The sequence below is a fragment of the Lycorma delicatula genome, chromosome 9, assembly GCF_047948215.1.
Source record: "Lycorma delicatula isolate Av1 chromosome 9, ASM4794821v1, whole genome shotgun sequence".
NCBI classification, from domain to species: domain Eukaryota; kingdom Metazoa; phylum Arthropoda; class Insecta; order Hemiptera; family Fulgoridae; genus Lycorma; species Lycorma delicatula.
In genome coordinates, this window is record NC_134463.1 from 119,997,403 (window position 1) to 120,024,831 (window position 27,429).

General features: G+C 33.3%; 1 protein-coding gene across 10 annotated transcripts in view; it reads right to left on the reverse strand.

Annotated features, from left to right (window-relative positions):
- LOC142330182 (uncharacterized) overlaps window positions 1–27,429 on the reverse strand; it is a 235,961-nt gene that overhangs the window by 167,725 nt on the left and 40,807 nt on the right. For 9 of the 10 annotated variants that reach the window (XR_012757721.1, XR_012757720.1, XR_012757716.1 and 6 more), the window contains exon 2: window positions 7,918–8,652. Coding sequence is in view for 4 of the 10 variants with exons in the window: in XM_075375294.1 (XP_075231409.1) it covers window positions 7,918–8,571 (654 nt within the window). In the remaining 6 variants the exon portion in view is untranslated. Of the gene's footprint in view, window positions 1–7,917; window positions 8,653–25,438; window positions 25,542–27,429 lie in introns of those variants that run through there. The other variant, XR_012757718.1, reaches the window with a different exon arrangement.

The window sequence follows — 27,429 nt, forward strand, 5'->3', positions numbered from 1 at the left end:
TGTTTTCAGCTACATGTTTTGACCTGCATAGACATGATTAATCTTGTCCATGAAGTATCTTTTCAGTATTAGATATGATGTCATAATATGTGACTATAATATGATTTAATTTTTTGTCTAGTATTGTTTACTTATAGTTTACAAATTACGTTAAAGTTAAACGATAAAAAATAAGCTAACAAATTACAATATATGAGCTTAAAATGCTAACTATATGTTGAAAAATGGAAAAAATCTTTTAATTAAAATTAAAACATTTTTCAAATAAAGAGGAGGGTGATAGAAAGATTCTGAGTTCATATTCGTTTTCAGCATCAAAAACAGATTAAAATCATGGGTGTTAGGAAACAAAAATTATGTTTATCAGTGTAATAAGTATTCAGTTAGGGGAAATACCTTGTTTCAAGAAATAATAACTGAGTGCTTATAGTGATGATCTGATAGCATTATGACAGGAACAAGATGTTTCGAAGATGAATAAATAAATTTAAGTGTATGAATCAGCGCCCACCAACAATATACAACCACCCACAACAAAGCAACAATACAGCATGTTGTATTTTTTGCTGGACTGTAGGGAGTTGTTTGTCTGGTAACTGAACATACGAGGTGTTTGAGAAAAGTAATGAGACTGACTTTTTACTTACCAAAGTTTATTTTTTTCAAACAATATTTTCCCCTTCAAAGTAGTTTCTTTGGACAGCTATACACCGGCGGAGTCGTTCCCACTCATGGTAGCAGCGCTGGATGATTTCAACGGTTAGGGCTTTTAACTGGTCGGTCACAGTCTTTTGAATGTTCTTCAGAGTTCCAAAATGACGTCCTTTTAAGACATGTTTCAATTTTGGGAAAAGGAAAGTCACAAGGATTCAAATCAGGCGAATAGGGAGGTTGAGGAACCGTAGAATGCGTTTTGAGGTAAAAAATTCCCTGTTGGAAATGGCTGTGTGACACGGGGCATTGTCATGATGAAGCATCCACTTGTCTGCAATGTCTGGTCTCACGCAAATCACTCTCTTCCTGAACTTTTCAACGACACGTTTGTAAAACACTTGGATGACAGTTTGTCCTGGAGGAGCAAATTCTTTATGCACGATACCCCTACTGTCAAAAAAGCTTATCAGCAAGGTTTTGATCTTTAATTTGCTCATTCGACATTTTTTCGGTCGAGGAGATGACGGTGTGCCACTCTTCGCTTTACCGCTTTGTTTCAGGATCGTACTCAAATATCCAGAATTCATCACCTGTGATCACACGATTGAAGAATTCTTGGTCATTGTCAATCCTCTCAAGAACATCAACGCTAACGTTTCTTCGATTGTCCTTCTGTTCTGTTGCGAGGTTTTTGGACGCCAATTTCGCATGTCCAAATCGTCTGTCAAAATTTGATGTACGGTGAAAGTGTTTAAATTTTAACTGTTCCCTAATCATCCTTATTGTTAAACGACGGTCTGATCTCACTAGAACCCTCATACGCTCAACGTTTTCGTCAGATTTTGAAGTTAGAGGTCTCCCTGAGCGAGGTTGATCTTCAACGTGTTCTCGGCCTTCCAACAATGATTTGTGCCAGCGGAAAACTTGTGCTCTTGATAAGCAATGTTCCCCGTAGGCCTGTTTAACTTTTCAAAGGTCACACTCACGGATTCCCCAAGTTTAACACAAAACTTGATCGCACAACGTCGCTCTAAATTCCGATGCTCCATTTTCGTAACACACAACAAAAACACAGCTTCACTGATGGCGCTGTCAAAAATAATGTGTTGGCTGAACGGAGTTCAAACTCGTACTGAGCACGTAGAAGGGATGAACAAACCGGTCTACCACAGACCGGTAGACACAGCGTTACCAGATCGGTCGCAGTGTTACCAATCTCATTACTTTTCTCACACACTTCGTACCTACTCTTCGTCCGTATCTCTTCGTTCAATAATAATTTTGATCGTTTAAAAATATGCTTTGTTTATTACTACTATATTTGTAAAATAGAAATAATAAAATTAAAGATGATGTAAAAACTAATATTAAATATTCATCTCTGATAGAATTATATTCATACTTAAACGATTACAGCAAAAGAAATGTCCAAGATAATCATGCAATCTTTAAACACGGTTCAATAAACGTCACAAAAATGAAAAAAGAAATAAAAGAAATCAAATAAAAATAGGTAACAACACGATACAAACCTATATTTTACATACTATAGTAAAAATGCTATTTCAAACAGTATATTTTTCTGGCACTGAAGTTTTCCGTCGGGGTGTAAAAAAAAAATCACGTAACGTATTTCAATTATAAGGAGCAGAGATTTTCTCTCAAACACAGTTGCACACCAAAAATTTTTTGTCGTCATTATTATTCATATTTATCAACCGTAAGAATGGCGGAGTGGTAGCGTCTTGGCCTTTCATCCGGAAGTCCCGGGTTCGAATACCATTCAGGCGTGGCATTATTAAGCTACAAAATTTCCATTTCATATTCCCACGCACAAGCGTCGAGTTTATATGGTGAATTAACTACCGTAAAAAATGCTACAGTATCATCAGAAGACGAGTTCGACGACATTATCGTAAACTCAGATACAATATAAATGAATCGACCGGGTTTGCTTTTGATAATAAAAAAGTCGTATTAGTATAATATCAAATCTCGCGTCGCTTCGGTGAGCTTATGTTAATATTTAATTCGGCAGCCTACAAAAATACATACACTCTACTTACATACAGGAATATATGTTTATATTATAATGCCGAAAAAAAAACTGTAAATAAATAAAAACTATTGTAATGGTACTATATATATTTGGCTGAAATAAATTTACAAGTTAATAGAACGACTTATTTTAAATGATCGCATTCTTTACATTTAGTTTTGACTTCGATGAGTCATTAACAATAAGTAAGCGCATTACGTGATTTAATATGCGGAAGTTGTTATTTTGATCTCTACTGTCAGACAATCTTATTTATAAATAACGAGTTTAATATTTACTTGTATCGAAACTATACTTAATAAATGTAATAATATACTAAATAAAAGAGCGATTACATTTTCATAATTAACTAAGAGAATATTAATTTACCATAATGAAACGATACAAAATAAATAAATCACACTACGTATACATAACCTATGGTAGCATTATATCCAAAACAGATTTTGCTGTACAGCAGAGCAATAACGCAAAAATGTAATGTTTAAATTAATAAACTAACCAAAAATAATTAATCAAAAAAGAAAATAAATTTAATAACAAGAGATAAATATTAAAAATGAAACAAAAACACGACTGCTGAAAAAAAAGCTCTTTTTGTTCTAGTTTAATTCTACCGTAATTTTGTATTATACAAGCAAATACCCCGTTTGAATTTTGAAAATCGGACGATTGTTTGCAGAGATATTATAAGAATACCCTGTTGGACCTCTCAAGCCAGCAGCTCAGGAGCATCCCGTTTGTTACCGGTGATTGTGATGAACGGTCTAGCCTCGTACGAGGTGCTCGCATCACCTCATCGGTCTAGCCTCGCACGAGGTGCTCGCATCACCTCATCACTCTAGCCTCACACCGCGGTTCCCACGGGAAGCCCATAATTAAACAGAGAGCTTTATTAAACAAAATTTTTTTTTAATCTATTTAATATTATTTTATTTAACGTATTTTTAATCGCATTATATTTTGTAATATTACTCATTCGATTGATTTGAATCATTCAGTTGAAACCCAGCTGACACAGTGGTAGAGGGGCTCACAGTTCATTAATTCAATTTATTAAAGTTTGTGCTACAACTGGCAAATCTCCAATACTATATACATATGAATATATACTAATTTTATTTATAAATTAGTATATATTCAGATTTATATAACCTATGACACTCCCGCTGACGTAAGGATTTCAACGCAGGGTCATACAACTAAATCGGCTCAGCCGTTGACCTGCTACGGTGAAACAAACATACACCCTAAATACATTACATTCCTTTTTGGGCAGCCGAGTAAAAATACACCTACTGTTAAAAAATCTAACTACAAACTAAATAAATAATACTGCAAAGCTTGTTACGAAGGACTTCCCACTCGACAGACTGTTACTTAGAGGAAAATTAAGTGGAATATAAAATAGTTAAGTATGAAAGTAAAAAAAAAAAAAAAAATAAGTAAAATTTTGAGGTAATCGAAATTACATTCCCTTTCACAAAAATCGGTCAATCCAGCCTCAAGACATCAAGCAAAATGATAACTGACGAAAAAAACAAGAACAATTATGCTTATCTCCCTCGAATGAGATTTGCCCAAATACGAGGGTCAGTCAGCAAATAAAGACATATATTTTTAGTGAAGGAAACGCTTAATGCAGGCAACTGAAATTTTTGTAAATGTTAGTTGGCAACCTTGCAATAAGTGTTAGTCAGCTGTTCGATTAATATTTACATATAACCTCTAAAGTCTTAGTTACGATGGCGTGTCAGCTCGAAGAAAGTACTTTTGAAGAACGGCGTTCAGTGATCCGATTTTTATTTTCAGAAAGTGTACAACCGTCAGAAATATTCTCTCGAACGAACAAACAATACGGCAGTAGCTGCATGAACCGTGCGAAGTTTTACGCGTGGGTGGAAAAGTTTAAAAGCGGCCGCAAACGTCTGACCGACGAGCACCGTTCCGGGTGTCCGATAACAGTGCCAACCTCGGCGTTAGATTCTCGTATTGATTCGCTTATCCAAGAAGACCGATCACTTACAATTAAACAAACTGCTGAAAAATGTCGAGTAAGTGTTAGCACAACTCATTCGATCATTCAAAACAAACTGAATTACCGTAAGACTTGTGCAAGTTGGGTTCCCGCAGAGCTTACCGTTTATCACAAAGGCGAGAGATTTCGCATTTGCACTGAACTCAAGATTCGTATCAATAACGAAGGTGATGCACTTTCGACAGGATTTTAATCTGTAATGAAACTTGAATACATAATTTAGAGCCGGGATCCAAGCGTCAAAGGATACAGTGTAAACATCTTGAATTCCTTGTCCGTCAGAAATTCAAATCGCAACCGTCGACTGATAAGGTCATGTTAACTATCTTTTGGGAATGCCCACGGTCCGATTTTCTGTGATTATCTGGAGGAGCAATACACTATCAACAGCCTATACTACTCAGCCACGATTGAGAACAAAGTCAAGTCCGCGTCGAAGAGAAAATATCCGGGATGGCAGAGGAAAGGCAACGCTCGACCTCATTCGGCACAACTGACGCTGGAAGCTATTGGCAAAGCGGGTAGGGAGCTACTACCTCATCCTCCTTACAGCCGTGACATTGCCCCTTCCGATTTTTATAGCTTCTTTCATCGGAGAAATCAAGAAAAAAGTAACTGGCTTCGAGATCAAGGGAAAGAATCCTTCGCTGAGAGGATACGACTCGTAAAAAGATCCAGAGAAAGAAATTGTTGGGGATTACGTGGAAAAGTAGACAAAAAAATTGTATTTATTTAATAAACCATTTTTTGTTATACACCTATTTGTCTGTTTAATTACCGAGTGACCCTCGTACATAACCAAAGCGACATTTTAATGTAATGGACTCATCTAATTAGTAAAAGAAGTGGCTTTAGTCCATTTTCTTTATTTTTGTTGAAACAACAAAAACTAGAAAAAAAAGGTTATTTGCTCCAACCCTTCGTAGATATATGAATAAGACCAAACACCAGCGACAAATACCCGAGGTGAAAAGATTACCTACTCTTTTGAGTAAAATTTTAAGATACGACAACCCGTGACTTACGAATGTTTCTCCTCGTCCTTTTCACCGAAATCGAATGGCTTAATGCTCAACACTAGAAAATGTATAATATCAAATTTCAACCGAACCGGCTGAAATCCCATCTGGAGAGATCAAGCAAAAGCACGTCATATTCCTTTCGGAATTTTTCAATGCTAATATTGTCCTTTTTTTGTCAAGATGGGTCACGAGACGTCTAAATTATAAATATAGCGGGGTATGCAAAACTTGACTCCCTTAAATAGTATATTGTATAACTACAGAGCCGGTAGAGTAAAAGGATAAGTAATCTTAGTAAAATTTCTACTAAACACTATATAGTGTTTAGATAACCCCACATAAATATGAGAACACAGAAAACGGATGCGGTTAAGCGATGAAGCCACAATTTAGAAAGAAATTGAAAACTTCCTGCACTAGAATTAATTTACTACTGCAATTGCAAGAAAACACTTTTATAATTTCTTAATTTTTATTTTTCCGTCTAGATAGCACTATAGCAGAGCTCTAGAAGGGAAAGTATTGCAATCGCTCCAATTTCAGCATATGCGGTTTTCACCGGATCTTGACGATCTGATACCTAAGGAACTCAAAAAACCGAATGGAAATTTTCCGGATGTTAATGTTCGTATGTACGCGTACGGTCTCTAGATCACCTTATATCTACAGAACTACTGGACCGATTTTGGCAAACTTAGGCAATTACTTCTATAAGCGGAGTAATGATGCTTTTACATTTTCTACTTAAAATGTCAAGGGGGTGACAAGGTCACCCTCATTATCTCAAGATTTCGTCTGATTAAGGTCACATTTTTCTTTGGCACATCTGTTAACGATTAAAAAATAACAATATTTGGGAAAAAAACTTTGGCAAAATCGCACCCACAGCAAAAAATGTTCCTAAACTACTGCTATAATGTGACGTCACATGTGAGCGATAAAATTAAATAATTAATAATATTTAAAGCGTAAAAAAGTAACTCGGTCTGGCTGGGCCTCGAAATCGATCGCCCGGTTCGACTCGGTACATGGTGAGCTAAGTCGCTCGGCTACACCAGTCTGCCGACCGTACAAACGAAATTTGTTCTATCTAAGCTGTGAAATTAGTGAAATAGTTTAGTGCCGACCGTCGCCGCTAGTACCGCCGCACTCGCGCGAATTTAAATAAAATGACAAATATTTTAAATTAAGTTGTATGTGTATGTGTGTAAGCCCTGAATAAAAAAAGACAGGAAAATCGGATTACAACTGGCAATTGTAATCCTTTGTATATTTTATAAACTATCGATTTTAGAATATCGTTTAATCGATTAGGGAACATAATAATCGGATATAAAAGAACTTTTAACTTGCAAAAAGAACAGAATTAATAAGCATATCGTATTGGATACACTATTTAGAGATAAAGTGTTCTAACTCGGCTATAACTTCCTCAAATAATAAATCATGTTTAATTTTGTCTTCTAAATCGTAGATACGTTCTGTCACTTGGGAACGCGGCTTTAACCGAGTGACGAGAAAGTCCTACAACTGTGTTGTCAGCTTTTTTAACAAATGTTAAATTATTTTTAGACCTAACTATTTTTAAGGTATCATATGCTATTTTTCCTTATATTCGATCCAGTACAAACTAGAATTTAACGATTGCTGTTTAATTCTTAAAAATAATAAAGAGACATCATTTCATTATTTTTCACAATATTAAATCTAAAAGATATATAAAAGTTATATCACTGAGAATAGAAGACGCATTACATTCCATAAGCCACGTGTGTTGCCTATCGCTAGATTCCAGGAAAACCCACCGTGTAAAAGAATGTAATGCATCTGCAGCCTTCGTCTCTTTATTTTAATTGTAATAATAATAATTATTTAGTATTACTTAAGATCTCTCCACGTACGGATATATTTTTTAATGTACTCGTTCGTAGAATTTTTAACGTCCTATTTTAGGTAATTAATTACATTATTAGCATATACGCCGGATGAATAATTGTACAATATTAATCGGGTAAATGCAATTATTTTTAAAATATTAATTGAAATAAATAAATGTTCCTTTTTTTTAAAACGAGAACATCTTTGTGTTTTAATCATAACTTATATATATTATTAAAAAAAAATTATAAAAATAATAAAAAAACCTTTCTCTTTGAAGATTTCTTCTTAGGTGCGACCTTTTCCGGTACGATAGGTAAGCCGATCGCTTCTCTTTCTTTATCTTGTTTCCACTGTAATTTAAGCACATCGAACAACTGTTGGGGAGATAATTTTTTTTTAACATAACAGCTTTTAATATGAGAAACAATTTTATCGTCAATTTTTAGGCACAAAGGACACTTGTTAGAATTAAGTAAATGATCTAAATTAAATGTATCTTCCTGTGAAAACACTTGAGCGTTACTATCGACAACGGAAGCTTCTTCATTACAGTCATCATTATCATTATCATTATTATATGGCCTATCGACACTATCGCAATTTTTTTCCTTTTTATAAAAAAAAACTTTGGTTTTACAACTACTATTATTTTTACTTTTAAATAAAACTGTTTCGTCAGTTTTTAATCGTTTTTTACGTGAAATTTTTCTGTCCTTAAAGAGTTCATCACTAGAATCCAGAGTTTCATTTTTATCCCGACTATTTACACTACCGCTATCACCATCGTCATCATCGCAGTCATCTTCACTGCCATTACCTTCAGTTTCATTTTCATCAACGATACGCGACGTCGACGGTAAATTATTATCACTTAAAACTGTTAAACTGGATAATTTAATTTTATTAATTTTACTCATCTCGATGTTACTTATATAACAAAAATTTTTTAAATATTTAAAATCAATCCATTTTTCTGTATTTCACGTTCATTCAGAAACCTAAAACAAAAGAAAATACAAAAAATTATTTTAATCATTATTTAACAATAAATTTTTAACATTATAAAAATAATAAAATTTATTACATTATCCATAATTACACTTAGATAAAAAAAAGCACAAGATTTCCAAATTATGAGAATAAATGGTAAATTATTTTATCTACAGCTGCATTATAGCGTTTGAATTACGCGGCTGGAACCTGTATCATAATGAGGATCATTATGAAATAGATTTTCATTATTATGACACGCAGTTCAACCTATCAAAGCCTACTTTTTTGAAACACTGACCAAAGAAGTATTGATTAATCTAATCTATAAGCTGTTTTTACTTTGATTTTAATCCGATTTAATAATTAGCAAGCAGAGGTTAATTTGAAAGTACACCGGTAGATAACTAAGTTTCTATATTACACTGTAATACGACAGATTCTGAGGAAGAAAATGTCTTCATTCACACCTATCGATATTAAAGAAAAGGCAGAACTATAAACCTACTGCCACAGAAATCCATTGTTTTTTGAAAAATTATAAAAAAAATATTCCGTAAACAATGTATTCTAGCACCGATTTAAATCAACAGTCCCAATATATTCTCACCCGAAAAAATGCAGTAACTCTCTACAACGACCGTTAATGCAACCTTGCAAGTTTACGGCACTCGCCAAGGCTCGTGTCCTTTCTTTTTCTGTTTAGTCTCGGAAACCACCGTAAGTTATTACTTCGGAGGATGAATGAAGATGATATGTACGAATATAAATGAAGTGTAGTCTTGTACAGTCTCGGGTCGACCGTTCCTAACGTGTGTTGTTAATTGAAACCCAACCACCAAAGAACACCGATATCCACGATCTAGTGTGCAAATCCGTGTAAAAGTTAACTGCTTTTACTGGAATTTGTACCTTAGAACTCTCGATTTCGAATCGTTTCCAACCTCGTGTTCTACCGTTCTTCGCACGGCACGCTTGCATTAATGATTATCATTATAGGCACTTTGCAAACATACTTTGCATTGTGAATACGTCATCACAATTTTTTATTTACTGGTTTTTAATTTTTAACCGATTTCAGTGATATAAGGATATTCTCAATTAGATTTTTTTTTACGTACGTTAAGTTTTACCCTTTACCGGATTGATGGATAGAGATGTTTTATAGAGCAAGTTCATCTGATAATCCAATTTGTATGTGTTCCCGGTACAATTAACATGAAAGATTTTATTAAAACATTAATGGTTTGAAGAGATATTTTTATAATCACTGCTTAGTATCGATTAAACATATTAATATTTAATCTGATACCGTTCAGATATGCAATGTCCTTTTCATTAAAAACTCAAGAAAATTTAGGGTAAAAAAAATAAATATTTGTTATAATAATACTCGTAATATTTATTATTCTTTTTATCTTAAACTAAGATCTTATATAAACTAAAAGCTCTTCATCTAGAGCTCTTTAGTAGCTCTAGATAAACAACTTCGTTTACAAGGTTTTTAGTTGTAAACTAAAATCGTTGTAAACGAGTAGACCGGTTTCGAACACGTGCCCAATTCACAACATTTTCACACTTTCACAAGCTACAGCTCCAAAACGGTAAGTCGTACAAGAAAATTGTTTAAATAAAAGTTGTGTTTTTTTTTAGATTAACAACTTTTCCAAATGCAATACAGACGAAAACCAATTTTTTCCGGTGAAAAAACTAAAAAAACACGTTTTTTTACTACTTCACCACCTAGTATTTCAATTTCAAATTATACGGCATAACTTCAAGGACATTAATTGTAGAGGGATGTCCTCTACATTTTTTGTTTGAAAACTTTTTCAACGAGAAAAACGCATTTCAAAAACTTTTTGAGTTTTTCAAAAATCTATGAGAGGAGATGTTAAAAATCTGGAATTAAGCTTCCCTCATCGCCACTAACATATGGAAAAAACTTCAATCGGTAGGTAAGGATTTTCAAATAAAAATACAAATTGACTGTACTATAAATTACTGTATTGTTTTCTTTGTATTTATTCATATTAACTGTTTTTTATACTCATTGAGGATTATCATTGGATGATCCTATTTCGAGGGATAGTCTTGTCGTAAGACTTTTTATTATAATATCAGTAAGAAAACCGATTGTAAATAAACAAATTCAGCAAAAAAAAAAAAATCGTTTCGTAGAAATATTCGTATTTTATATAAAAAATAAAAGTAAAATAATAATAAATATTTAAAATAAAAAAAATAGATTTTTTTTTGCAATTGTATCTAAATACAGACAATTTTGATGATAAAACGTCATCTGATCAAAGGATTCGACCGGCAGCCAAACTTTTTACAAAAAATTTTGATTTTTTTCAATTATACGTTTAATAACGCATAATTTTTAAGATAGAAAAAATCATTCGATGAATGGAATTTGATTAATTCGGACCCAATTTTTTTTACTGGAACTTTCCATCTTTTTCGCAATCGAACTCTAAATAATGTATAATTATGCAATTAATATTTAAAAATATTTAAAAGCCAGTGATTCTTTGTATGCACTAAACTAATGGTCTCATATGCGTAGTATTTCATACACCGATCAGTCGCTTTGTATCGCCATAATGAAATTTAAAAAAGAGGAAAAACTGCCTCGGTCAAAAGAATAAAGGAGTCAATTTTATATAAAACTGTGTAATTTCAGGGGCTCGGTATACTGATGTTCAGTAAAATATTCGGTTTGCAACGAGGAAACCCCACCGCTTAGAATTCTTAGAAACCCCACGTCATAGAATTCTTATTAATTTCTAAAGTGGCCGTGTATCTTTCAAGAGTGACTTACGTAAAATATATTGACTTGTTCTAAATATCTTGTGGTAGCTAACAAACACCCTCTTGCATAAAAAAAAATATGTTTTTACTTTCCTAGATTCAGCTCTACCGTTACCGCAGAAGCGTAATAACTATGAAGGGAAAGTACATCTGCCAAAATTCTGTGTATCGACGTTTTCGTAAATGACGACGTTCCAAGACCTCTGCCGATAAAAACACCAAAGAAATCGTAGAAATATCCGGAAGATTTATGTTTATACCAATTTTGGCCTACATGCTGATTAATATCACCGGACCGGCTCGACATAAATCATTTGAACACGCCATTCTATTGATTATATTTAACTTTAGATGAGATTTAAAAAAGGAGAGGTACTGTTTACGGTTTTGAATTTTTGACTTTTTGTATAGCCGTCGTACAAAATTGTGCTTTTAGTATAATGAATGTTGGGTAAAGTTAACAAAAGAAAAAACACACAGCTAGTATTTGCCAAAAGAAATTGGACTTTAATGAAAACAAATTAATATATGTTATAATTATCATAACCTTAAAAACTACTTAATATATCAGCTGAAATCAGCGTCTGAACAATGATAGTTAAATGAAAAAATACATGAATATACGCTTTTAAATACAGATTTTGACCATATACATTTTTGACGAAGCCTGAAAGAGAACATGAAACGCCTTAATTTTAATTATAACTTTAGAAAAATATAACATCAAGAAACATAGTATGTCTGAAAAACTATTGCATTGCTGACAAATGCTGTAATATTGAAAAATTAGTAACGAACAAATGTCATTAACTTAGAAAAATCAATTACAGTAAATCTTAATTGGCACTGGCCTTTCCTGATTTATGAACCACAAACTTAACATTAAATAATGTAAAAATGTAATTCTAGTTTGACGTAGAAAAGGACACAATAATATTACCGTACAAAAGAGTTAATTACAATATAATCACACTGAACGTAATTGAGCACATGAAATAGGTTGCAGCTGAACAATGACAGCCTTCTGTAAGTAACCTGTCGTGACTGTACTAAAGTGAAATTGAAACTTAAACGGCATAGGTATGATGAACTGAATGTTCCACAAATTTGAATGATAACATAGTGGTTTAACGTAATAAGTAATGAAAAACTGAACTTGCCTGTAGCACACAAATATTAACCAGAGATGAACTCGTAACAGCCAGTAGAGATGAATACCTATGTAATCCTGGGCGTAGTCCGCACGGTGTATCAGGAATACAGAGGTGTGATGTGGTTTGGTGGTAGCGTGATGTGTAGAATCTCAGATGTGTAGTGATGAGTTTGAGATTCTGCTTGAGTGAGGAATGTTACCACAAAGTTTGCAGGAGAGTATTGCCCTAGGCGACTGCACTGGTGAGATGTTGGATTTACTCTGCCGAAAAGATGACGAAAGAAAACGGGGGTAACCAGATCCAGGTAGTGGACAGGAGAGTGTGTGTATGTATTAGTAAGGGGACGAAAAAATAACGGGTTTATGAAAAGGGTAGTCAGAAATAACTCGATAGAAGAATGGACGCGGTCGCTAAGGATGACGGTGGGAGGGTCGAACACAAGAACAATAATAGAAACAGGTGGACTTTACAGACCCAGAAATACGAAACAAAGTGAGATTTAAACATTCCTTGTAACAAAACAACGGGACCCACCCTAGCTTGGAATTCGTAGAAAATAACGGAAAACTTTATGCCAGAATGGCGTAAACAATGAATTTACTTACCAAATTATTTAAAATTCATTATACATATATATATATATATATATATATGGTTAGACTAATTTTTTTTAAATAGTGGACATGATATGAATTCCAGTTTTACTTCCTTCTACTAAGTAAAGGAAGTACTGTGATCGCGAAAAATTTCGGTTTTCAGATTTTAACGGAAATATCCATTTTGACCATCCCTGAATCCATTTTGATTAGTTTCGGCGTGACGTTTGTACGTGCGTACATTTCGCATAACCCCTGAATCCATTTTGATTAGTTTCGGCGTGACGTTTGTACGTGCGTACATTTCGCATAACTCAAAAACGATTAGCCGTATGATGTGGAAATTTTGGATTTAGGACTAACATCTAGCTGTGTACCTCCCCTTTTGATTACAATCACTAAACCAAGTGTCCAAAATCCCCCAAAATTTGGAATTTGGGCTTTTTCTTAACTGCAGAAATAAGCTCTCATCGAGGGCTTTTCAACGATATATCATACGGGTACTTAGTTTCATCGGTTCCAGAGTTATAGATAAATAAAAGTTTAATTAATGAAATATTTGGATCTCACGAAGGAAGGCACATCGATTCGAATCGGACTTCAATCTCCTTTTCTTTTTCAATTTTTTTTGTTTAATTTAAATATGTTGATTTATTAGTCATTATTAACCCGCGATTTAAAAAATGTTTTACAATAAATAACTATTCAATCATAACAATAAACAAAAATATATATATAAAAATCAGAAGCTATTAGTGAAATAAAATTTTATGTAGTTTTAAAAATGTGTATAAGTAATTTAATAGGCACTATTATATACGTGTATATGCAACAGATTTGGTGAAAAATCTAATTTAATATTAATTAAAAATTATAATTTAGAATCGTATTATCTTTGGATTTGCTAGTTTAATTTCTGTTTGATTTTATTTAATTATTGGGTATTTCTGTTTAATTTTATCTACGTTACACTGAGGCATAAGCGCCCGATCTTTAATAATTTGCAAAAAAATTCTTATCTTTACTCCTCTGATATTGTCAGACAATATTCTCCCTAAGTCAGAGTTGATCATCATTTGGTTCATTTGTTTTTTGTTGCCGATCATTTAATCATTGATATAATTCTTCTGTCTTAATTTGTGTACACGTTCTCTAGTTTTCAAATTTTCTCTCTATATTGGTCATGTTCTCATAATCTTTGTATTCTTTCCTTGGTCTTAACTTTTTCTTCTTCTTTATATTTATCATGTTTTCTTTATGTTTTTATTCTTTCTTTGTTTGCAACATTTTCTTCCTTTTTTTAATTTAAATATATTGATTTATTAATAATTATTAACCTGCGATTGTAAAAAAACTTTTTACAATAAATATAATTCAATAATAACTATAAAAAATTATTATAAATCAGAAGTTATTAGTGAAATAAAATTTTATGTACTTTTAAAAATGTGTGTATGTAATTTAATAGCCGCACAAGGAAGTCATGTAGTGACCACATCAGATTTTTATATATAAGGAATATACAAATAAATATATTCTGTATATATTTATATATACAGCGATACGTATATATGGAAACAGCTTTATACTGTATATCTGGAGAGGTATTTTGGAAGCGGAAAGAAACGGGGATTTCATGTAGTTAAAAAAAAAATCTGTGGGTGGGTTTTTAATCTTTGACTGTCATTTTGTATCTGCCATATTGAATGAAAATTTTAAGAAAACTTTGAAATTTTTTTAAGTAGTTAGCAGGAAACATGACTTCCATTTACATTTTTACAATTAAAACAACGGTGAAACCCGTTTTTCTAATAACGCCTTCGTTATCGAGTTATAAGCATTCCAAGTTGCAGCGACGGAAAAATCGTTTTAACATTAAAACGAAGTAAAATACACTGTATGAACGATTTTAGTGCATTTTACATTCATAATGCGAACGATAACGAACTTAACGATAACTTAGCTATAACGATAACATAACAGCGCTATAATGTTGAAAATAATACAACAACTGATATTATTTACGCCTATACAACAACTGATATTATTTTATAGATAAAAATTAATATCAGCTGATATTAATTTATCGGCTGTTAATTTACAATGTAGTTTGTATTACGTTGAAACAATCCGACTTATTAACTCGTCATTTCACCTTTTTACTTCAATGGTAAAATTCAACAGCGCTAGTAAAGATTAAACTGTAGGCGTAGCGGTTGAAATTTGTTTTTTGGTGAAAGTTTTTATTATTAATTTCCTCGTTCATTTATTTAGTTTTATCAAATATTAAATCTTAACAATGCCTTCTTTAATTGAAACCGAAAGAATAACTCTGTTGACGTACGGGTACAACGACACAGTTCGGCCTTAACAAGAGGTATGCGATTTATTTAATAGATTTCCATACAGAGAACCAATAAATAAATCGAAAGTACAGCGATTTGAAGAAAAAGGTACTATTATAAAGAATTTTTTGGGGATTTTGACTCGAGAATATGAAACGCGGATGAAAACCGGATATTTCAGATTAAAAGATTAAATATTTATTTTACATCGCATAGTTTATTCGGAAACAGAAAAAACCTTCGACACGATCACCTTTAAGGCAATCACGATATGTACGTCTTCATCCTACGATAAACATTATATAATCAGTACGATGTACAGATTGTCTTCCACCGACAGTCATCAGTTATGATCTGCAGCTACCGCAAAGCCCGACCGCAAAAGAAGTATATAATAATATACCTCGAATTATAATACACTAAATTAAAAAAAATACGAGAAATTTTTTCCCATTTTTTAATAATAATCGTTATAAATATGAAAAACTAAGGAAATATTATTTCCTGACGTATTCGAATATAACGTCCAAAGACAAATATTATATAGGCTTTTTAAGTATTTTATTTAATCTACTACAACAACCGTAAATTAACATCGCTAGTTCGATAAAAGATGATCGATCATCTTTATAAATACCGTTCACTATTAAAAAAAAAATTACTAATAACAATTTTCAAAAACAATTGAATATAAGTTTTTTCCGACATAATACGAGATAAAATAATGAAAGATTTTTCCGTTATATACAATAATTCATTCCATATAAACTTACTTATATCACAACTATTTTAAACAGATACCGCAAAATACCGACAGATTTATTATATCGCGAATTAAAGGCAGTAATTAGACGTAAATTTACTTCGTTTAAATTAAATGATTATTAAGTTGCAAAATAACACGCGCACGCGAGCAATAGTGTTTGATAATTTATGATATTAAACAAATACTCGGAAAACGAATGACATTGAAAAGTTCGACAGATTCAATTAAAATCAACGTAAAAACAAATAAATCACGACTGATACATCAGTATAATAAAGTTATTTATTTGAGCTCTGTTTGTTTCAATCTAATAAACATTTCTTATCTAATAAATATTTCTTTTCTTTTCTTTTCTTTTTAATTAATGTTACTCAATACGTGAAATTATTTATTCGATAATTCTTATGGGTGTATGAAAAGCTTCTGAGAAATAAAAAGCTACTAAATATTAATTCCAGTAAGTAAATTAAGTGAATAGTAAAACAAAAAACCCTTAATACAGCGATTCCCAAACTGTGCGCCGCGGCCTCTTCACAGGGGCGCCGCGAAATATTCTAAAAGCTTAATAATTAATTGAACCAAGACATTTATAATTATTAATTTAATTTTAATAAAGTAAAAAAAAAAAAAAAAAAAATTGATACACGAGTTTTATTTATTTTTATCTCTTACTTACGAGTAGTCATACTTTTACTTACGGTAGTGCCATGGAAAAATTTTTATTGAAAAAGGGCGCCGCGACTCGGAAAAGTTTGGGAACCATTGCCTTAATATATGAAACGTCGACAGTTGGACTCCGATCTTAAAATGAAGCCCGGTAAGGTTAGCCCGGTAAGGTTACTACTACTACTACAATAGCCTTTTGATATCATTCGACACATATCGGGCAGCCCTGGTGTCGGATTACTGGAATTACCCTAACCTAAATGGAAAAACCAACAGAAAACGTTACGTACTTTCATACGCGTTTATTAATTTGAATAACTGATGTAATTCGATTAATAAAATAACAATAATACAACTAACTACTTAGAAGAACCGTTCTAACAAAGCGCTTTTTCCTCAACTTACCGCCCTACATCTACCCCTTGCTATATAACTACATACTATATAATAACTACATAAACGCCTTGCTATAACTGTTCGGCTATACTCAACAGAAAAATTCTGGTCAATAATTTTTTTTTTTGCTTTAATGCGCGGCTAAATTTTATTAAATATTGTTAAAATATCGGATTCTGCCACTTCATTTTCTTCAGCCCACTTGATACACACGTTTAAACACATTAGAAGCATTTTCGTGAACTACGATATTTATTCATTTTTCACCGATTTTTTGCGCTTTTCGTATAAATGTAAATATAATAGAGGATAAATCGGCCACAAATATTTTCAAGAGCACACTACCCGTTTCGGCAGGAATCTTATCCCATGTTTGTACGAAATCAAACAGAACGCTTTCCGATCACTTTACCGCTTGAAATTATCTTTTACAAATTTTTCTACTTTTACCCGATTTTGTTGCAAATTATAAATCACTGGACGCCCGATTCCGTAGAGTGAAGCTACGTCACCAATTTTTTCGTCATTCTTTTAAGAAATAATTTCTGCTTTTTGAAATAAACTTAGCGCGATGCGCTTACGTTTTTGCGGTTCCGACATCTTCAAAACTGATAACAACGAAGTTCGGATGCTGTTTAAGATACGAAAAACCGGACGCTTTAAGATCGGGAAAATTAGGCCCGTTAAAACGAATATGACAATTAAACACGGCACACGATCGTGCGATACTGAGACGTGCAGTAAGATACCACAAGATGTTTAATGCCGTACGTAGACCCCGGTACTATACAAGTCGTGAAATACAGGAATATTCCACGTAACCACGGCCTACTCATATAAAACATCATATTCACCCCTCGGTCGTGGCGTTTCTCTTTTATCGGTTGTGACGGCACGCATAAAAGTCGGAAGTAAACCAAAAAAAAAAAGAAAGAAAGATAATGAATTACACGAATTGCCTCAGCAGTTAAACGAAAAGTGTCAAATCAATGGAGGTGTCGGACTATAGAACGTCGGCTTATCGAGAACCGACTGAATCGCTCGCTTTGATAAAACTCAAAAAGCTGATACGAATGAAAGAATGTACGAGTCATCGTGCTGACACGATATTAGATCGCGCAATTTCCATACAATGAGGTGCGATTATAGCTGGATTTAAATTTCCCACTTCCAAGTGAAAAAATATGAAATATGCCGATAAAAAAATATGCGGGAGAACCTTTTTCGAAAAGAAAATGATAGAATGCGACGCGCTAAAATTTGTTTCCTTTATTTTGATGTAAATGGAAAATAAATGAATAAAGCAATTACACACCACACGGCGACCGTCCGACCGAATCTAATTGTAAAAAGTAATACGCTAAGAAAATATTCCGCAAATCAATCAAATTATAGAATATTACTCATGTTAATCTATAAAGCGCTCGTGAATTCACGCGATCCAAAACGGACGCTGATCTTACACTAGAAAAAGTTTGTTGTTACAGAAACCTTGTTTTACAAGTTTCCAGTAACTTTTCTTTTTCCTGTTAAGCCTCCAGAAATTACCGTTCAGGTATTATTTCAGAGGATGAATGAGGGTAATATATATGAGTGTAAATGAAGTGAAGTCTTCTAGAGTCTCAGTTCGACCGTTCCTGAGATGTGCGGTTAATTGAAACCCGACCGGCAAAGAACATCGGTATCCACGATCTAGTATTAAAATCCGTATAAAACTACCTTTACTAGGATTAAGTTTCCGGTAACTGTACAAGGTAAAACTACACAGCTCCTTAACGGAAAGATTGTTTCGTATGTCCTTCTTTTAGTCAATAGTTCGCTGTAGAACGACATGTCGTTTTCACAACCCCGGTATTTCTTGTGCAACATTATTCGATCGCTAGGTTTTATTACAGCACGATGGCAGTCTACACGTCATTAAAAAGTAGCTTTTACGTTCTCCAGGAAAGTCACTCGGGAAAACTTTCTCGACGAGCCTGACTTTCGGTCAGAGTTGTTCACAAGACTCGTGTTACTAACATATCGAATTCGAGTAGCGCAAGAACTTGAACCGCTACTAGGTGATTCAAACGTTTCGTTCGTGGTATGCGTGCGTTGAACAATTTTTTATTCGGACGTGCGTGATTTCATCTTTTTATATACATTAATGAATAAAACAATAGATACGGAGTTCCGAGATTTCTCATATTTATCTCGAAAGGTTACTGTTTTTCTCGCAAAGTTGGTGGTGTTTTTTGCGCGATTTCGCAGAAGAGTGGTCGAATCCATGTTCTTCCCAGACACATTAACGAACGTAATTCAAAATTTATGTAGCCTTACTTGAAACTGAAAAACGAAACTGCTGATTATAGGAAGAGTGCTACATACCAAACCGCCAATTTCTACTACGGCGTTTGTTACATGAATCTTTCCGTAAACGTATAATTCTCCCCAGCCCCGGACTATGGCCTCCACAGTCCCCGGATCTTTCGCTACCGCATTTATATTTATGAGGTCATCCGGGAGATATTGTTTACAAGAACGACTCGTACTTCGGATGAACCGAGAGAAAATATCGACGATGGCACTTCATATTACTGCAACAACTCTAAGGAAAGTTGCACTGAATGTCAACAACGAGTTGACGCCTGCATTAACGCTCAAGTGGACATTTTTAACATTTATAGTGACGTAAGTGGAAAAAATAAAATAAAAATATCATCTGCTTAGCTTCTTTTATCGTATAATAAAATTCCACTTGTATTAAATACTTTTTTTCACCCGAGTCAAGTGATTTTACGAATACTCATTTAATATACTATAAAAAGAAAAAAGCTTCTAAATTTTAAACGGTTAATGTTTTCGAGTTATAATTTGCTAAAATAAAGCCTTCGGGATTAGATCTCAAAATAGACTTTTCCAATTCACCTAAAAACACTCAAACGATCTAAAAATACTTTATAACAATTAAAAATTAATAATACAATTTATAGATGAAAGTCTTATGTACACTTTATGAAAAATCTGACGATTACTTTTCAATATCTTTATCCGGTAACTTAATCGTACCGTAATATTTAATCGAATAGTAAGCCAAATTTGTTTATTTTATATAGTTTACTTTCTGCACCTCACCTCCACGGTTCTGAAAAGAATATGGAACGGTAATAAGCTACATTACATAATACTAATGGTAGTCTTGTAAGGTGCGAAGAATTCCGCTCCAGAGGAACCCGTAGAGCAAGGATAAGAATTCCAGGTTGTATAAAAATAAAATAAAGTAATCCCTCGCTATTTGCGATCGCAATAATTCAGAAAAAATATTTCTTGGTAAATATAAATTTTATCAACAATAAAATTAAGTACTGTACATATAAAACAGTACTTGCAGTTTACGCAGTACTATAATACAGCGAAAGAAATTTGACGAAACAAAAACTTTACACCTAGTCTTACATCAGCAGTCTAGAACCTAACACTGCAGCTATGGAGGAAAAATACACGAAGAATAAAAATATAAATCGTCTGCACAGCTAGACGACAGGCACCATTTTCAGCCTTCAATGTATTTTTTTTTTTGCGGTAAACAACAACGCGAACGAGATATAAACTGTACATCATGTTTGATCGGTTTCAAATTTCAAGTTCAAGTCCAAAATAAATTCTATTAATTCCTATAATCAGCTAAAATTGCGACAGTGAGCGTGCAAACTATCTTTGTAGCGTTCAGCTTTATTTCAAAATTATTTATTTGAAATTTAATTACTTTTATTTTCGAAGGGTACTTTTTGCTTGTTTTATAAATGGCAAAATTTAATAACGAAAAGAAAAGGCAAGAATCCATTATTCTCTTAATTAAGAACATCGGACCTCTTGATAAGACTCGTAACTGGTGAAAGGTGGCATTAGTAGCAAAACTTTTCATCAAAAATTGATCAAAAGTCCATTATATGCAAAAAAAAATAAAGAGTGTGAAAGAAAGAACGATAGAAAAAAAATAGAAAGCTTTAAGTCAGCGGATTGAAAACCGATCGCAAAAAAGGTACCGACCAGTTCTCTTCTCATTCCAGAAAAACATTACGTTTATAAGATATCTTCTTCAGCCTTGATGATGAAAGTAACGAGTCCAGTAAATCTGCTTTTTTGGCTGATAAAGGCCGGTTTGAAAAATTCAATTCACATATTAAGGTAATGAATGAATCAGCTTCAGGTGGTGATTATGAAGCAACCAGTTTTTTCTTGCAAATCAGCTGAATCTTACACAAGAAAAAAGCTACTAACCACCAAGATCAAGTTTTTAATGCCGATAAGATACGACACTTTTGGTAGATGATATCTTCTGTTTCAGGGTTTAAATCGGCAAAAGATGGCTTCACTATTCTATTTTGTTGCAAAATTAGCGGGCGCATGATAAATCGAAGCTTATTTGTAAATCTAAATCTAAATCTAAGAGCGCTGAACGGTAATGATAAAAATCATTTACAGGTTTATGTAAATCGTCAAAACGCTTGGGTAACGGCAGCCCTTTTTATTGGGGGTTTCACTTTTTTGGAATCGGACACTGTCTTTTAAAGGGCTACTCGCAATAAAAAATGCTCCTGGATATCCAAAACGGGTAACATTTTCACATTCTAATATACAAATATTACTTCTGCCCCAAAACACAACCCTGTTACAATCATTAGATCGAGGGATCATTGCTGTTTTCAAAGCGTATTTCAGTAGACCGTTAAGGGCGATGGAAGACAATACTGTAAATAAGACGACATTTTGACTGGCTCTGATGACATTTCTAACGACGTTAAAAATTGTGCGCTACCGCAGAAAATAAAGATGTAACAGAAAAAGATCTAGAAGAGCTATAACGAAGCTCTAAACCACCCACGCGTAAGAGGATGATACGTTCACGAAGTTTCAGTTACGCCTATTAACCTTAAATTGCTGAATAAAATTTTTAATTTAGGTAGACGGCGACTAAAATTTCTCAAATCGATCCTTTTCTAGAACATTCCATGAATTTTAATCGTTAATTGAAACTGTGTCGGCAGTGTACCGCGAAGCTTTTAACCCTGGAGTGGAAACGTTTTTTATTTTGCATTTTATGCAAACGTTCGTAATTTTACGAATCTACGTTATACGGTACAAAGATGAATAAAAAACAATTTAACTTCAACGACACTCTTTATTTTCTCTGTAGAATTTTATAAAGATGGTTTTATGTACAGTACACTATATAAAAAAAATAAATCAAGCGATTAGAGGAAGTGTAACATCTACAGCGTTTTTATTTACACATGACATACGCCTCAGCTCTGTGTTCTATAGAGAAAGATTTTTTTGCAGATATTACCACAATACGCTGTTTTTTGTATGGGCAGATTTAGCATATTGTCTTTTAATTTTCATTTGACTAAAAGCACTAGATAGGGAATCTTGGAGAGCTGCATCAAACCAATCAAATGACTGAAGACAAAAAAAAAATTGACTAAAAGATAAAGCCGCTGGAACTTCTACAGAGTGATTTTTTAGTCCTGTTAATTTTTTTCTAAGAAACTGAAATTTTGTTTTGGACACGAAGTTGGTAGCGCTACTCAACCGGTATAGATACGGCAGTGTGAGTTGATTCTCCTTGAGCTGTGTAAACTTTTGTGCCGTTTCCGGTCGTGTTACGAACAGAATGTCTTTTACCGTAGAACAACGAGTTTTCACTCTAGAACAATATTTTGCTACGAAATCGTACGCGAGTGTAAAATAATCATTTCAAATTAAATTTTTTGGTGTTCCTCCGCCAGAAAAAATGTCAATTTCTATGCTAGCAAACAGATTTCGAGAGACAGGTAGTGTTTGCGAAAACTTTCCACGCAAGTCGATTCGAGTGTTCAGAAAACTGCTAAAAAAATTGAAATTGTATCCTTATCGCGTACGATTAGTCCAACAGCTTCAGCCTTCAAATTTAAACAAGCGATTGCAATATTGCCGTTGGTTTAGGTCTCTCGTAAATGATAACGGAATCGAATTTTTAAACACGGTGTTCTTTAGTGATGAAGCTCGGATCCATCTTGATGGTTATGTGAACAGTCAAAACCGTCGAATTTGGGCGGTTGAAAATCCTAACGCTTTACAAGACAAATCTTTGCATCTTGAAAAAATTGGTGTGTGGTGTTCGATATCTCGTCATCGTATAGTCGCACCCATATTCTTCGAACAGACAGTAAATGGTGAAGTATACAGGAATATTGTGCGCTAATTTGTGTCCCTCCTAGAACCTCAAGAACGGTATTGCTGGCTTCAGCAAGACGGCGCTACATGCCACACGTCTCAAGAAACCGTGGATTTTCTACAGTTCTTTGACGATCGAATAATAAACAAGGGCTTATGGCCTCCAAGGTCCCCAGACCTCACATCTCCTGACTACTTTTTGTGGGACTATATTAAGTCCGAAGCCTTCAAAAACAATCCTCACACTATTGATGAACTTAAAGTCAATATTACAGACTTAATCACGAATATCTCCAATGCGACTCTTAAAAAAGGTTTCTGCTAATATGCTGAAAAGAATCCGTGCGTGTATAACCGCAGGGGGTGGGCATTTTGAGCATATTCTTTAACGATTATGTAAGTAACAGCTTTTTATTAAATCTCTTTTGTAAGTAACAAATACATCTTTTTATTCCACTTAAATTTCCCTTTCTTAAATTACATTTAAAATTGAGTAACAGGACTAAAAAATCACTCTGTATATTCCGAGATTACTCGTAACGGTCGAACGCAATTCACGAGATAAAGACGGAATAGATGATAACCTTTCTTTCATTCACGGCTCAGTAAGTGATTCGCTTATGTTAGAAGGAAAAGTTTGCGATAAACAATTTTTTATGCAAGCTGCATATAGCATGAATAACATACGAATTTAGGCACGCGATATTTATCACACCATAAAACACACATAACGGCCAATAGTATGAATTATTACTGCATACCTAATCTAATATGTCAACTCCAGATTTAGTCGAATTTTATAACACCCTTTATCTCTGAAAGTTTATTTAAGTGGGCGTTCACGAGTCGTTGATAGCAGCGTGACGTTTTTATTTTCTTGACTTCGTAAGACACTGGAGTCGGCAACATTTTTCCTTATCACTTCCAACTTCGCGGACTTTTATTACTTTCATTTCTGGGGATATTTATTTTTTATCAAGCTTCAGCGTTCTGACGTTAATTTTTTTTAGATCTGCTAATGGAAAAGACGTTAACTTGTCATCAAACCTTAAACACGAAATCAAAATTTCAAATGTTTAATCCTCATAGACGCCTTATACTTACTAATAGATAAACTGGCGCCAAGTAGTTCGCTTGTAAACAAATGATTATTTTTCAGAGCGGTTGTTAAAATTAAGAGGCCAAACAGCGCCTTAAATTCTTCAACGCACGTATCTTCATAAGCGACTCTCACGTTTGCAATTAGGACGTACTCTTGAAATTTCTTCATTTGTATGACAAAATTATTTTAACGATTTCTTCATCGAATAACTGCGAAAACGTTTCAATTAGGTTGAAAGCCTTTTTCGCTTCTCCAGCGCTGACTGAATGCGATGAACTATATTCCTTTGCGGTATCCTCTCTTTATTTTTAAATGGCTTGACCGACTAGAGCTGACCGTCTTTGCCTTTGTCCGAATGAACATTTGGGACATGTACATATTACTTTTTCAACTGTTGCATCGCGGCATTTTCTTCTTCGTCCTCACTACTGGAAGATGAAATACGTATATAAGGCGGTCGAATGAAGTTCTGATTACCTCTTTTCACGCAATCTATGTCGCAATCAAGATTTGAAGCTACAAATATAATTTCACGATTGGTGGCATCGTTTTCTGAATCGGTCTCCTCTACTTCGTCGACCTCTATCCAGTCTTCATTTTCATTATCACTGGGAGGATAACCTTCACCAGAATTCTAATCTCTTTCCTTATTCAGATCAGTAAATGTAAATTTTAATGTAAATTTTCTCCAAGAAAATTTACATTAATTAATTACAAAACAAGTAAAAATTTTACATGAAATAATGTTACTTACTAATTTTCCATACGAGATAAAACATTCGTAAAAAAACACTTTGTACACAACGTAACACGTTCAGAACCACACTACTCAGAGTTCATGAAGCTACTGAGAAGCACACGACTAGGAATCAAACCGTTTTCCCCCACCAACAAAAGTATGAGTAGGCGTCATCAGAATTAAAGAGTTTCCATTTCAGAGATAAAGAACTCAAAAAAATAAAAAGCAGACACAAATGACTTTTTTATTAAAAGATTATACAGTTCGATTTTTAAGTTAATTGTTAAAATATATTTTTTTGTTTTAAAATTAAATTTTGATGAAGTTAGTATTAACGTAATTTAAATTTAATTTGATTTAAATTTAACGTAATTTCAATGTTTTATAATAAAATCGGATGCAAGAATTACCGTAAATAAAATATTTATTTAATTTGCATATAACGTATTTATTCGAGTACCCCCCCCCCTCGGAATAAGTCCCGCACCTCGATTTTCCGGACAGAAAATTAAAAAAAAAAAAAAACGAATATATACCGGTATTTTAAAGTGCAACAGATATGATAAAAAATACGTAAATATGAAAATATTCAGAAAGTAAAGCATTTAATTCGTTCATTTAAATTACAATATTAATTAATTACCGTAAGTACTAGTTTAGTTCAGAATCAGTAGGCCAGTAAAACGAAAAGAAAGTATCATGTTGAAAAGGATCATTTCAATACGCTTTTTAATACGGGATTTTATTTTTAATTAATCACTGTCACTGTCAATGTCTGTAGAAGAGTTACCGGTATTCTCCACGTCGCTCTGCCAAAGGTGATTCGTCTTCACTGCCATCAAGTTCATTAGACATTCTGCATTTTTTTAAACTTTTCCTTGCTAATTCCGTGGAAATACCTTCCCGAGCATCTTTTATCCAAACACAAATCCGGTTAAAATCTGGGCGTTTGATTTTTCCTGTAGGCGTGAGAAAGAAATTTTCATCAGCCATCCATTTATTTGGATACGTGTTTTGTAATGAGAGTTCGTAATTTTTTTGCAAGATCTGAAAAGCGTCCATATCCCTAAATTTTCAAAAACTTCCACGGCTTTACAATTGAAACTCTCAATTTCACATACAAATTCTGGAGCATCTAAATCTCGCTATTATATTTTAAAATGCTAGGTCTGTTGCACATCGTTTAAGACCATCTAGCGGCATGATTTTTAAAGCGTGTGTCCATTTAGAAAACTGAAGCGTTTGCGACCTCTTGCAAAGCATTAAATCTATCATCGACTTGTATCGGTATTATATCTAAAACGCATATATATTTTTTTTGTTTAGTAATGCACTTACAATCATGGCAAACGAATCATCAAACTTTTTTTTTTATTTTGCGCAGTCTCTTTTCTGGAATGTAAGTTTCAATATTTGTTGTTTCGGCTAAACGTTTTGCTGAATCGTGAAGCGAATCGAAAAAATCATTTCGGTACTGTTGAGAATTTAATGTTTTAGAGTAATTATCATTTTCGACTGTGGATTTTTTTCTGTAAAAGTAAATTTACTTTATTTATCTTTCCAAATACTGTATCCCAAAATATTAATAGTGCAAAAAATTTTAATTTTATAAATAATTTTACCAACATTCGAGCATTTGTTACAGATTCTACTGCAACTTGCCTTTGTCAATGAAACATTTCATTACGAAGTTCTATCGTTAAAGGCATTTGATCTCGTAAAGCTTTAACCACGTTAGCTTTCGCGGACCATCTAGTGTCACCTAAACCTTTAAGACATTTTAATGAAAAAGAAGATTAATTATTGTAAAAATAAAAGTTGTGTTGTTTTAAATAAATTATAAAAACTGCGCCACGCTTTTATTTAACCAAATATTTTCATTACTTTTAATTTTAAAATTTAATATTTATTACAGTTATTTGTTAGATATTTATATAATTTATTTTTTACTTTTCAGTGCATTTTTATATTTGTTAATATATTATATTTTTTTGTTTAAAATTCTC